At 40.2% G+C, this 11,823-nt stretch overlaps 1 protein-coding gene and 1 long non-coding RNA gene across 3 annotated transcripts; one reads left to right on the top strand and one right to left on the bottom strand.

The window, feature by feature from the left end:
• Positions 1–601: 601 nt before the first annotated feature.
• Positions 602–5,296, bottom strand: LOC114206735 (uncharacterized). Of its 2 annotated transcripts, XR_003608712.2 has the most exons (4): positions 5,193–5,296; positions 4,379–4,482; positions 4,039–4,228; positions 602–1,072 (listed from the first exon to the last, which is right to left on the bottom strand). It is a non-coding gene; the product is annotated as an uncharacterized LOC114206735 (long non-coding RNA). The 2 variants fall into 2 exon arrangements; XR_003608711.2 differs by lacking the exon at positions 5,193–5,296 and having other exon boundaries at positions 4,379–4,915.
• On the top strand, positions 5,134–7,235 carry LOC114206731 (C-X-C motif chemokine 6-like). Its single transcript, XM_028100593.2, has 4 exons — positions 5,134–5,314; positions 5,468–5,600; positions 5,713–5,796; positions 6,168–7,235. Exons 1-4 carry the CDS (start codon positions 5,209–5,211, stop codon positions 6,184–6,186), a joined length of 342 nt encoding a protein of 113 aa, XP_027956394.1. The 5' UTR covers positions 5,134–5,208; the 3' UTR covers positions 6,187–7,235.
• The last annotated feature ends 4,588 nt before the right edge of the window (positions 7,236–11,823 follow it).

The following is an 11,823-nucleotide window of genomic DNA, read 5'->3' as shown; positions in this document are numbered from 1 at the left end:
AATAGAAACTTAGAAAAATATTTAAAAGGCCTAGCTCATATACTTAATCACACAATTAAAGGCCTCTTTGATTTGTTGGAAGAGATCATTTAAAATAATAGCACCACACCGTTAACATTCAATACAGTATGACTTAACCAGAATTTTTCCTTATCATTTATCTCTGACAATCTCTAAGTCCCAGAAAAATTTTATTTGGTTGATACTGTAGTTTTATAATCTTTTTCTTTTAATATCAAATATCCTGCTGGTTTCTGAACATTCTTTTGAATAGTTCAAATTCCAAAGACTTAAAATATCATTTGAACTGTCCCTAAGAATAACCAAGAAATAATTTTCGACACAGGGGAAAGCTAATTCAAAATTGAGGAGTTCAAATGATTAATGGCAGCAAACCACCCTATTCTCTTCTCCTTGACTTTAAGGTCCACTTGTAATTCAGAGAACATTGCAAAATAAAAAGTTATCATTATCTGTCATTAAATGTTCATAGACTGTTATTGAACTGGGAACATAAGGAGGCTATGTGAGAAATAGAAGACGTTACCACTTATTTTATTTTTTAAAGTTTTTATTTAAATTCCAGTTAGTTAACATACACTATAATATTAGTTTCAGGTGTACAATATAGTGATTCAACACTTCATCACCCCTCATTTTAAAGAGTTTATAATTGACTGGAGAGAGACAAATGCAAAATTAAGGAATAAGTAAACTCTGTCTCATGAGGCAGTTATCACAAGTACATTAGATATTCAAGCCTGAAGATAAAAAGAATACATAACAATTGGCTTTGCCAGAATAAACCTTCTCCGGGAAGACAGGACCTCACACCGGTCTTGAAGAAAGAGAGGAATCTGGAAAGCAGGTGACAGTTTCAGGCTGATTAATTTGGAAATCTCTTGGCTGCTTGACATCACTGTAGCCTCAAAGGCCAGGAATACATAGACTGGGGATTTCAACAGCTTAAAATATGTTTGTTTCTTCAGTTTGTTTTGCAATACAAGTGGTTAAGCAGATATTGAGAGCCATGGGGTATTTGCTAGTGACTGTGAAGAATATGGTTCGTAATCTGAAAAACATTAAAATTTTTTTGTGAAAAGAAAAAATAGACAAATGGGATTATGTTAAACTAAAAAGTTTCTGCACAGCAAAGGAAGTCATCATCAACCTACTGGATGGGAGATGATTTTTGCAAATCATATATCTGATAAAGGATTAATATCCAATATATATAAAGAACTCATACAATTCAAAAGCAAGCAAAAAACAACCTAATGAAAAAATGGGAAGGGGTTTTGGACAAAGAAGACATACAGATAGCCAATAGACACATGAAAAGATGTTTAACATCACTCATCATCAGAGAAATGCAAATCAAAACTATAATTAGATATCATCTCACACCTGTTAGAATAGTTATTATCAAAAAGACAAGGAATAACTAGCATTGGAGAGGATGTGGTGAAAAAGGCACACTCGTGCATTGTTGGTAGGAATGTAAAATGGTGCAGCCATTATGAAAAACAATATGGCCATTCCTTAAAAAATTAAGAATAGGACTACCATATGACCTGGTTATTCCATTTCTTGGTATTTATCTGAAGAATACAAAAATACTGATTCAAAGGGATATATGCACCCCTAGGTTCATTATTTACAATAGGCAAGAAATGGAAACAGTCTAAACATCCATCAATGAGTGAATGGATAAAGAAGATGTGGTGTGTGCACATATATATCGAATAATGATGGAATATTACTCATCTCTAAAAAAGAATGAAGTCTTGCTGTTTGTAACAGCATAGATGAAACTTGGACCTTAAAAGTATTATGCTAAGTTAATTAGGTCAGCCAGAGAATGACAAATATCATATGATTTCACTTATATGTAGAATCTAAAAAAAAAAAAACTAAACAAATGAACAAACAAAATGAAACAAAAACAAACTCCTAGATACAGACAACAGACTGGTGGTTACCAGAGGGAAAGGGAGGAGGGGGTGAGCAAAATGGGTGAAGGGTGTCAATTATATGGTGATGGATGGTAATCTAGACTTCTAGTGGTGATCACTTTGTAGTGTATAGATACCGAATTATAATGAATTAAATGCTGTACACCCAGAACTTACATAATATTATGGACCAATTTTACCCAATTAAAAAAGTCCTTGTGACAGATTCTCTAGCGCTTCACTTCTAGTCATTGCTTTTCTACTTAACTGGCCTTACTTTTATGATTTTTAAAAATTTTATTTATTATTATTATTATTATTATTATTATTGTTATTGTTATTTGCTTAGCCCAGACCAAATGGATGATTCTATTTCTGAGAAGCCCAGGGCTTTTGGAAACATTTAAGACTTTAATTCTCAACTTCTTATTTCCTGTGTATCATTCCCTGTCAACAGGAGAAGCTGCTCCTAAAATGAAGATAGGAGAATTTTTCTTATCTGCTTCAAAGAATCAATATGAGGCTCAAAAGATAATGAGCACGGAAGTGTTTCGGAAGCCAGAAACCATTAAGAATGGTTTAAGTCCTATTACATTAGTTTGTGGTATTATGACTAAAACTCTATTGCTTCTGACAAACAAGTCAGTCTTTCAGGCTATCAGGATGTCAATGTCATTTTGTGGATTGTTTGATTATATTTAGGGACAAAAATAACGCAGAGCCTTTCTCCACTACCTAGACAGAGTGCAGGTAAGGCAAATAGCCTCCCTTTAAAAGAAACAACTACTTTTAAAGAACCCTGTCTTCTACGGTACTTGGTGCTGTCATTCTCAACAACAGGGAGTCTTTGGACCATCCACATTCCTATCTGTCTTTGCAGAAGGCCCACACCAGTGATTCCTGGACAGGAGCTAGGCATGGGCAGTGGGCCAGAATGATTTCAATGAGAACCCAGGTTAAGTTACACACTATTTCCTGGTTAGGTTGGGCAACCCAACAGCCTACATCTCCTGGGAACTTTCTATTACCTGCCCGCCAGCTGAAGAAAAATTTTTTGCCTTATATTCTGTAAATAATCCATGGCAAGTTGATTCAGAATGCAAACCAGGTGAAACATGAACATCTATAAGAATGTCAGGAGAAACTGGAAATCACGTCTCATGACCCTTCTTTGATTTTACCATTTAGTGCCAAAATAACCCATAAGTTCATTTATATTTAAATAGGTTATTTGGAACTAATCTAAACACACACACACCTACACACCCCTAAATAACCCATGTCATGAAGCTTTTTTTCAATCTTCTTATTATATTGTGGTTTATTTGCTGTTGTTAAGCTGAATTTAATTGCCCAAGATTTTTAGTCACGTTCTTGAAGTTTTGTTTTATTCACATCCGTGAGGTTTACTTTTTGTTTTTAGATGCATTCTAATCTCTAAAAAGTCAATATAATAAATCTGAAGGCAGGTTGTTTTCCCAGATTACCACTCCCTAGAAGGATGAAGGATTATATTAGCTGAGTCAGGTATGATGCTGATGGTATCAGGAAGCTGTGCAGAATAGAGAACTTTCCATTTAGCTTCCCCTGAGGTGAGGCCAAACCTCCCAGCCTTCGTCAATTTCTCAGGTTTCCTTTCAGACCAAAAGTTCTAAAGGTTTATGAGACCTCCTCCTTGTTCACCAATGGAGGTGATGTTCTGCCAAGGAAGCTATGTGGAGGAGTCAATAAAATTCCCCAGGGTCTTCAGGGACAAGGAAAGTAATTTCTTTCCATCACTGGCTTCCAGTTGCTGTCATGTGTACCCAATGCCTTTGCTGGCCTACTGTGAGGACAAGGGTATTGAGAACAATCCAGAAGAGGATTTAGTTAGAGTTCCATGAAAGAAAGTCCATGTGTCATTCCAATATCATACTCATGCCTTCCACAGAGTTAGACATGTGAAAGACCTGCCGTTAAAACTTCAGCGTTCTATTTCCACAGTTAAGAGAGAGAGAAGAGAGAGGATGAGGAAGCTGGAAGCTACCTCACCCCTTTTCCAGCTACCTCACCCCTCAATTTCAGGGGGCAGCTCTGAGCTCACCTGGATTCAAACAGGCCTGTGGATTAAAGCAGCCACTGATCATGATGCTAAATCACTCCAGAAGCTTGTGGTTCTTCTCTCCCATGAAGTTGAGCAAAACCAGAGTTGGTGCTGTCTTGCTGCCAAATGGATTCAAATCCCCACACCAAACTTCCAGAAGAGTTCTTCAAACTCATCAGCCTCCCACAGCCTGTCAGAATTGGGTCAATTACACACCTGGCCAGAGTCTGGAGCCATTGCTGGAACAGGCTCAGCTGGGACTCTGCTTTAGTCTGCACTCACCGCTCCCCATCACATCTCCTCCCCCCCCCCCCCAAAAGACCCGCCTCTTCCAATTCACCAGTGTACTGAACTGCCGAAAGCAAGGCATCGTCTTCCAGGGCAATTTGCTTAGTGATTTTTGAAGATTTTCGAAGACCACCGGGCACGCCGATGCTTGCGGAGCTACAAGGACAGCATTTCCAGTTAGCAGAATTGTTTTGGGAGTCCCTTCCTGCCACTGGCTTCAAGCGGGAGTAGAGATATTTTCATCAAAGCATCTTGGCTTTGATGAAAATATGGCTTTGATGAAAATAAAGCTAGCCGAAATCAAAAGAATCAGAAATTAATTCGAGCCAGAAACCTAGAATGATCTGCCTGCAAGCCGAAGAGGAAGATTTTTCTGTTTAGTGCAGTTTTAATCACAGCTTACATTCCCTGAATGGTGATGATGATAATGATGATAAATTAGAAAGATCGTTCAGAAATTTTTCTAAAGTCAAACTTGGCAGTTTGGCTCCAGTTTTCCTCCTTAGCTGGGAACGAGGGGATTCTCCCAAAGGCTCCGTCCCCAGGAGAAGCCGGCCTTCGCTAGCCCTGGCTGGCCTAGGGGACGAAATCCCTGCAGCAACCAGCTGAGGAGGAGGCAGTTCCTCCCAGCCACCCTCCTCCTCAACTCCCTCTGCTCAGCCCCCCTCCACCCATTGCCCCCCTTCCCGCCTCCGCCCACCCCCCTCATCCAGGGAATTTCCCGAGCATCCCAACGCTTGAGTTTCCTGCCTGGGGGGAAGGGGCCCGTGCAGATAAAAGGGATGCAAAGGACTTGGGGGAAGCCACAGTGCGCAGGAGCTTCAGATCCCCGCTCCTCTCCTGCCTCTAGAACCCGCAGCCCTCACCGCCCTGGTTGCCGCAATGAGCCTCCTGCCCAGCCGCGCCGCCCGCCTCCCCGGGCCCTCCGGCTCCCTGTGCGCGCTGTTCTTGCTGCTGTTGCTGACGCCGCCGGGGCCCCTCGTCAGCGGTGAGAGCGCACAGCACGCGGCAGGCGCCCGGGCCGAGCGGCGCGTCCAGCCTCCGCGGCGGTCGCGGCGCGGGGAGGTGGCCTGGGCGGGCTTGCGGGGGGAAGAGCTCTCCGCCAACCTGCCTTAGAACGGTGTCTCTCTTTGTGCCCCAGCCGGTCCCGTCTCGACCATAGTGAGGGAGCTCCGTTGCATGTGTTTAACCACCACACAGGGGATTCATCCCAGAATGATTACTAAGGTGCAGGTGATCGCCGCCGGCCCACAGTGCTCCAAGGTGGAAGTCGTGTAAGTCCTCGTGCGCTTCGGTGTCCACTGTGACCTTGACAAGAGAGAAGTCTCTTAGCCTGAGTCTTGAGCCCCTGGGGCTCAAGGGCTCACCCCCTTTTTGTTTCTGCAGAGCCACCCTGAAGAACAAGAAGGAAGTCTGTCTGGACCCAGAAACCCCTGTGATGAAGAAAGTCATCCAGAAAATTTTGGACAGGTACCCTGCCGCTTTGATCTTTGTGCTTTTTAGTCTCTTTTGAGAGTGCAGACTTCTCAAGGTCCTTATTCTCTGCCTGGGATTTGCCTACCACATTCCAGACCACGCTTAGAATAAAAGATGGTTCAAGAGAAAGGGGAAAAGTTGTTCTGGAATGTCCCGGGAAGACTCATCACCAATTTCACATGTAATTGCCTAAGTGGTTCCATAGAGCTCATTACTGAGATGTATTTTTTTGTAGTTGTTAGTATAGTCCTTGCGTCCACCCTTTGCTTTTTTTCATTGCTCATAAGCTCTGTGTTTTGAAAATAGGTCTGAGTAGACAGGAGTGTAGAAACTTGGTTAAACTAATATGATTCTTTTCTCAACAGTGGAAGAAAAACTGATTAAGAGAAAGGACCATGCCCTGGAAAAATTGCCCAGTTCCTTAGCAGAGCGGTTTCCTGAGTGTCTCAGGACCCAGTGAAGACAAGAAGCAAGGACAAATTTTCTCCAATGAGTTAGGCTTCTTCATAAACTTCCCACTTTGAGAAAAGGATGGTGGGGAGGCACCTATGTTTGTCCCTCGAGCTTAATGCTCAGCTTATGAAGTATTTAACACAGTATTTCCCACTATTTATTTGCTGTTATTTTATCTGCTGTGCTATTTGAAATCTTTGGCAATTGATTAAATTGTGAGTCAAGAATCAGTGGTTGTTAAGCTTTCAAAATGACTTGTATTTTTAGAATATATTCCTTACAGTGTTACTGAGAAGGCTGTGGGTTTAATATGTGAATGTTATTTCATTAGAATGCTGTAGGTGGAGATAAATTGTTATCTTCACACCTCATGAAATAGGAGATATTTTGGTATCGTTTCTTGGGGAATATGTTAGGTTTCCTTGCTCTTGACTCTGGGATGCTGAGTTATATTGCCTTAAACAGCTGGTGTAACATGCAGTTATCTGTATAAAATATACTTCCTTATTTAGAATTTTTAAATGTTTACGTTCTATAAGAACTAATATGTTTTTTTCCTATAATTTTAGACATTTGATGTCTTCTTAGTATGGCATAATGTCATGACTTACTAAACCTTGATTTTATGGTGTGTATTAACCATTTTACTAGGAGTACTATAATTCTGGTCACTAAATATATGTTTTGGACAGATGAAGAAGCTAGGATATAGGCAAATTCCCTATTTCTAGTTTTTTTTTATAGAAATGCATTGTTTGCATTTTTTAGGAATAAAAGCAAACTTCACAATGATTTGTACTCGTAAAGTTTTGAAAAGATGTTTGAGCTATTTAAATATAGATTCACATTTAGTTTTCAAAAAGTATACACAGGTTAAGGTTTTGATCATTTTGTGATAAAGAATTGCCTATGCATCACAATTACCATGTGAAAGTTACTCTTTATTATGTGTCTCATTGGTTTGTAGCACTTCTTTTGTTCTTTGGGAAAAAAAATAAAACATTTATAAAATTTATTTATGTTGTTTCTTCCTTCCTATACTGTTACAAAATGTCCATTTATTTTTAATGCCACATTATCTTAAAAATAACTATGCTACTCTCTGGCTAGCAGAGAGGACCCTCATTTCCCAGGGCCATTACATTCCTCCCACCTTTCTCCAAGCTCAGTCCCCTTCTAGCTACTCCTCCAGAGCACCAACAGCCTTCAGGTTGTTTAGAAAACAAACCCTAACTGGCTCCCTATTTCCTAGACGTGACATCAAAGTTGCAAGGCAGGGCAAGTTAGGTTCTGTCTCATCTGACCTCTGATTGCTGCTTCAACGTCCCTTTCCCCTTGCATAAGTGTGGTCAGGAGCTTAGTTCCCTGACTGGGCGTGTTCTTTCCGGGGTCCACGCCTTTGCATTTGATAGAGCCTCTACCTGGAAGGGCCTTACCACTTTCTGCCTATAGGAGGAAGCTTATTCATCCTTTAGAAGTCAGCTCAAACAGTACTTCCTTCAGGAAATTTTCCTTGGCACTCCCGGAGTAACTCCTTGGTCTCCATTTTGATGTTCTGCTAGCATCTTCTAGATATCTGAATTTCTTTGATTAGCAAATACTGTACTGTGGGGCTTTTTTGTTTGTAGATTCTTTATTCTACTGAGTTCTCCCAGATCATCAATCATATGTCATTCATCTCTGCATCTGCAATACCCGACACAGATTGGCTGAAGAATTAATAAAGTATCCTGAACTGCAGGTAATCAGATCGTGTCCTAACATCAGTAACCTGCTCAGTGTGGTGTTGAAGAAATCGTAATTCCTTCACTCTCTTCCTTTCTTCTTATCTACAAGTAATCCAACAAGAGCTTTGGCCTATGCAGTCCCCTCAACCCATAACATATACACCTCACTTTTACCTGGCCAACTCCATCCTTCCTTCGAGGTCAGTTTACCTGTCACTTAGGGCCTCCACTGGTCCTTGCCCTTACTAGATGAAGGCCTCTTTCATATCCTCTCATAGAACTTTGTTCTTTTCCTTCCTAACATTTTGTCACTGACATGATTACAGAATCTACAGGGACGATATACATGTGATCATTTATTTAGTGTCTATCCAACTTCACTGTAAGCTCCATGAGGTCAAGGATATGTTTATCACATTCATCTCTGTTTCTAGGACACTCTGAGCACATAGTAGGTGCTTAAGCAGAAGAGTGGTCCAGGCTAAACGAGTCCCACTGTCTCTAAGTATCAAAACAGCAAGTTCATCTGAATAGCTCATTTTTGGGGCACCCGGCTGGCTCAGTCCTTAAGCATCTGCCTTCAGCTAGGGTCATGATCCCAGAGTCCTGGGATGGAGCCCCTGCTTGGCGGGAAGCCTGCTTCTCCCTCTCCCACTCCTCCTGCTTGTGTTCCCTCTCGCTGTCTCTCTCTCTGTCAAATAAATAAATAAAATCTTAAAAAAAATAAATAGCTCATTCTTAGGAAAAGCAAGAAAATGGAAGGAAGGAGACTAATCCAATTGATATGCATATATACTCATACCCCAACTGGATTAATATATATGCTTATATTAACACATGTATTTCTCGGTACAGACTAATATATTATTAGTACATCTATATCTAACTTAATTTATTCTACATCTTTTCATCTCTTTCCTTATATGTAAAATACCAATTAGATTCATATATGTATTAACATATTATTATTAATTAATATAATATATTAATTATAGTAATACATTATGATTATATATTAATATATCTATAGGACAGAGAAAAGGAAAAAAGACAGGAAGATACAAAAATATGGAAAAATTCAGAGATGATTTGCTGACAAATTTTTTTAGCAATAGATAAAAGCACAAAATACCCCAAAATCTTTAAAAAAAATCATTAAACTTCTGGGGCGCCTGGGTAGCTCAGTCAGTTAAGTGTCTGCCTTCAGCTCAGGTCATGATCTCAGGGTCCTGGGATCGAGCCCTGGGTTGTTGGAGCCCACTTCTCCTTCTGCCTCTGCCTCTGCTCCTCCCCCCCCACTTGTGCTTTCTCTCTCTCTCTCTCTCTCAAATAAATAAATAAAATCTTAAAAAAATCACTAAGCTTCTGTGATATCTTTTTCCTCTCTCAAACAGTATTTTTTTATCCCTTTGAACCTATAAATCATACACTAATATTAGGGAAACATTAAGAAAGCAAGCCAAATTACCATAGATGTAAGAACTATAAATTTCAGTGTTTTAAACAATCTCTGATTTGTCATATCGGCCCCAAAATACTCATTGAGTAAGTGCCTAACAATAATAAATGAAAGCATATTACATGTCCTTTGAATAGGTGAAATGTATGTTCTGCGAAGAAATAAACGTTACTGATTACTTTTTCTTTGTCATCATTCTAGATCTTTGTTTTTTCCAGAAGCAAGATTTGTAAGTTTAGCTTGTTTATAGACCATAGAATAAGACCTCATTTGTAATATTCTTGCAATTCTGTTTGTCATGCTCACACTATAATTGGCTGTTCTATAATGAAAATAGATTATATCGCTGATGTAGATAACCTATACCAGAGCCTCAGTGACAGCTACGTCTCACTAATCCTACTATTACTATTGATCCTGCCACTAGCAAATTCCAGGACTAACATATCTGGGGAAAAATAACCCACTGAAGTTCTTCTAGGGATACAGCTTATATTTTCCTCATACAGACTCCTAAATACTACACCCCCACTGTTATCCATCTGAAACTCACTGTCGGTTATAAAATCACTGGGACTTGAAAAAGAGGTCAGCTAAAATATCTATGTTACTCCCCCAAACCAGACAATTTTCCATGTTTAATTAATGCCTTTCATTTTACCATATTCCCCTGCTTGCCTCTGGGTGTGACACCTTCACATAATCCTTCAATTCCTGAAGTTATGACAGGATCTATGATAAAATCTGACTAGTGGCTTTGTTTTTCTCTCATACTTTTAATTCCTGCATAAGGAAAAGAATTGCTGTGGGTAACTCACATATTGTACATCATAACTTCAAAAGTCCTTCCTGGATGTTACAAATTGAGAAATTTACCACATAGAATGAGCACCTGGGGATTTTGATTTTCCTGCCTGACTGAATCACAGAAGACAAGGAGAGTGCACATGATTCTGACTTTGGCTGACGGTCCTGGTTTGCTTTTAGTCAGCAAAATTATTACATTCCCAAAAAGGATTGTTCATACTTCAGATATGTGCAGTGAAACAATGACATAGAAAGACCTAGAGTTTATGTGTAAAATTTTGTTTTTACAAAGTCTAGAGTCCCATTTTTTTAAATATTGAGAAATGACAAGAACCCCTTCCTCCTCTGAAAAATCCACATTCTTAATAGAGGTGATTCTGCTGCCCCATAAATGTGGGGTGATTGCTTCTGATCCACCTCCAGATTGAACAAAGAGAAAAATGGCCAACTCATTTCTAGCATGAGCGGCAAGAGATAGTTCTTTACCCTTCGTGGTACAGTACAAAGTCAGTGTAATTGTGTTTCAGATCTAGTTGAGCACTTCTGGCTATTTGACCTTGGCAATTTATTTAACATCTCCATCCCTCAGTTTTCTTGTCTGTAAAATCAGTACAGAAATATCCATCTCACAGGCACTATGGGCTAATCCTGGAACAAAGTAGATACTTGACAAATATTAGTTCCTTTCTCCTCATTCAAATTCAGAAAACTGAGAGCTCCATAGTTTAAGTGCCATCATTTTTTCCCCAAACGTATCCATATTCTTTCTATCTATGCATGGATGTTTAGTACACCTAAGAATTTGTTTCCAGGAGTCTTTTTTAGGAAGCTTCTGGAAACAATGTATTCATATTCTCTCTCTATTCTCTGTCATTACTGTATTAGCATTATCAACATGTATGGTGTATTTTCCTTCTTATAAATATTCATCCATCAACACCCATTTACTGATAATCTTGTTACATGCTAGACCCAGCCCAGGATCCTTCTGATGTGGAGATGACAAAAGTGAGAAGCTTTCAGACTAAGTTAGGGCCTTTTGACGGCCAATATACTGAGTTCTCTCTGACAAAGCTTTACTTGAAAGCTGAATGAAAAGGGACTAGATATTTTTTTAAAGAGAGAGAAAGAGTCCCTTAGGTGGGATTCCCTGGAATCAAACTCCAAGAGGACATTTGTGTGCAGGAAGTTTACTGAGGAGTGCTCTAAGAATGCCCATCAGTCAGGAAGTAAAGAGAGGGTCGGATAGAGGGAGAGCTTGCCGCTACACCAGAAGATTCAGGGGCCGGCTCTGCAAAGCTCTGAAGCTGGGGTAACCTTTCAGAGCCATTCTGAATTGTGGCAAGAGAGCAGATCTCTGTACTCCCCCCACCGACTGGTCACTAGATGTGGGCTATCTCTGGGAGGCGGGCACAACTTTGGGCAAGACAGTCCCTTTAGGCCCTGGGCCGTGCCCAGAGAGGGCCTCGGGCAGCCATCATTAGCAGCCGAGGGACGCTGTTGTGGTGTGCCACCCTGGGAGGGAGGCTCCTGAAAGGGAATGAATCTAGGAGGTGCAGTCGGGTTTCAGGGGCA

Source organism: Eumetopias jubatus, unplaced genomic scaffold (assembly GCF_037043125.1).
Source record: "Eumetopias jubatus isolate StellerSeaLion01/CBP00866 unplaced genomic scaffold, mEumJub1_p1.0 scaffold_2, whole genome shotgun sequence".
Lineage (NCBI taxonomy): Eukaryota > Metazoa > Chordata > Mammalia > Carnivora > Otariidae > Eumetopias > Eumetopias jubatus.
This window is presented reverse-complemented; position numbering and strand designations above follow the sequence as displayed.

What these genes read in the sequence shown, in the direction of transcription:
- LOC114206731 (XM_028100593.2), top strand. Translation starts at nt 5,209, where the DNA reads ATGAGCCTCCTGCCCAGCCGCGCCGCCCGCCTCCCCGGGCCCTCCGGC. An exon ending in GCCGGGGCCCCTCGTCAGCG is followed by an intron (nt 5,315 to 5,467) that starts GTGAGAGCGCAC and finishes TTTGTGCCCCAG; the next exon opens with CCGGTCCCGTCTCGACCATA. An exon ending in TGCTCCAAGGTGGAAGTCGT is followed by an intron (nt 5,601 to 5,712) that starts GTAAGTCCTCGT and finishes TTGTTTCTGCAG; the next exon opens with AGCCACCCTGAAGAACAAGA.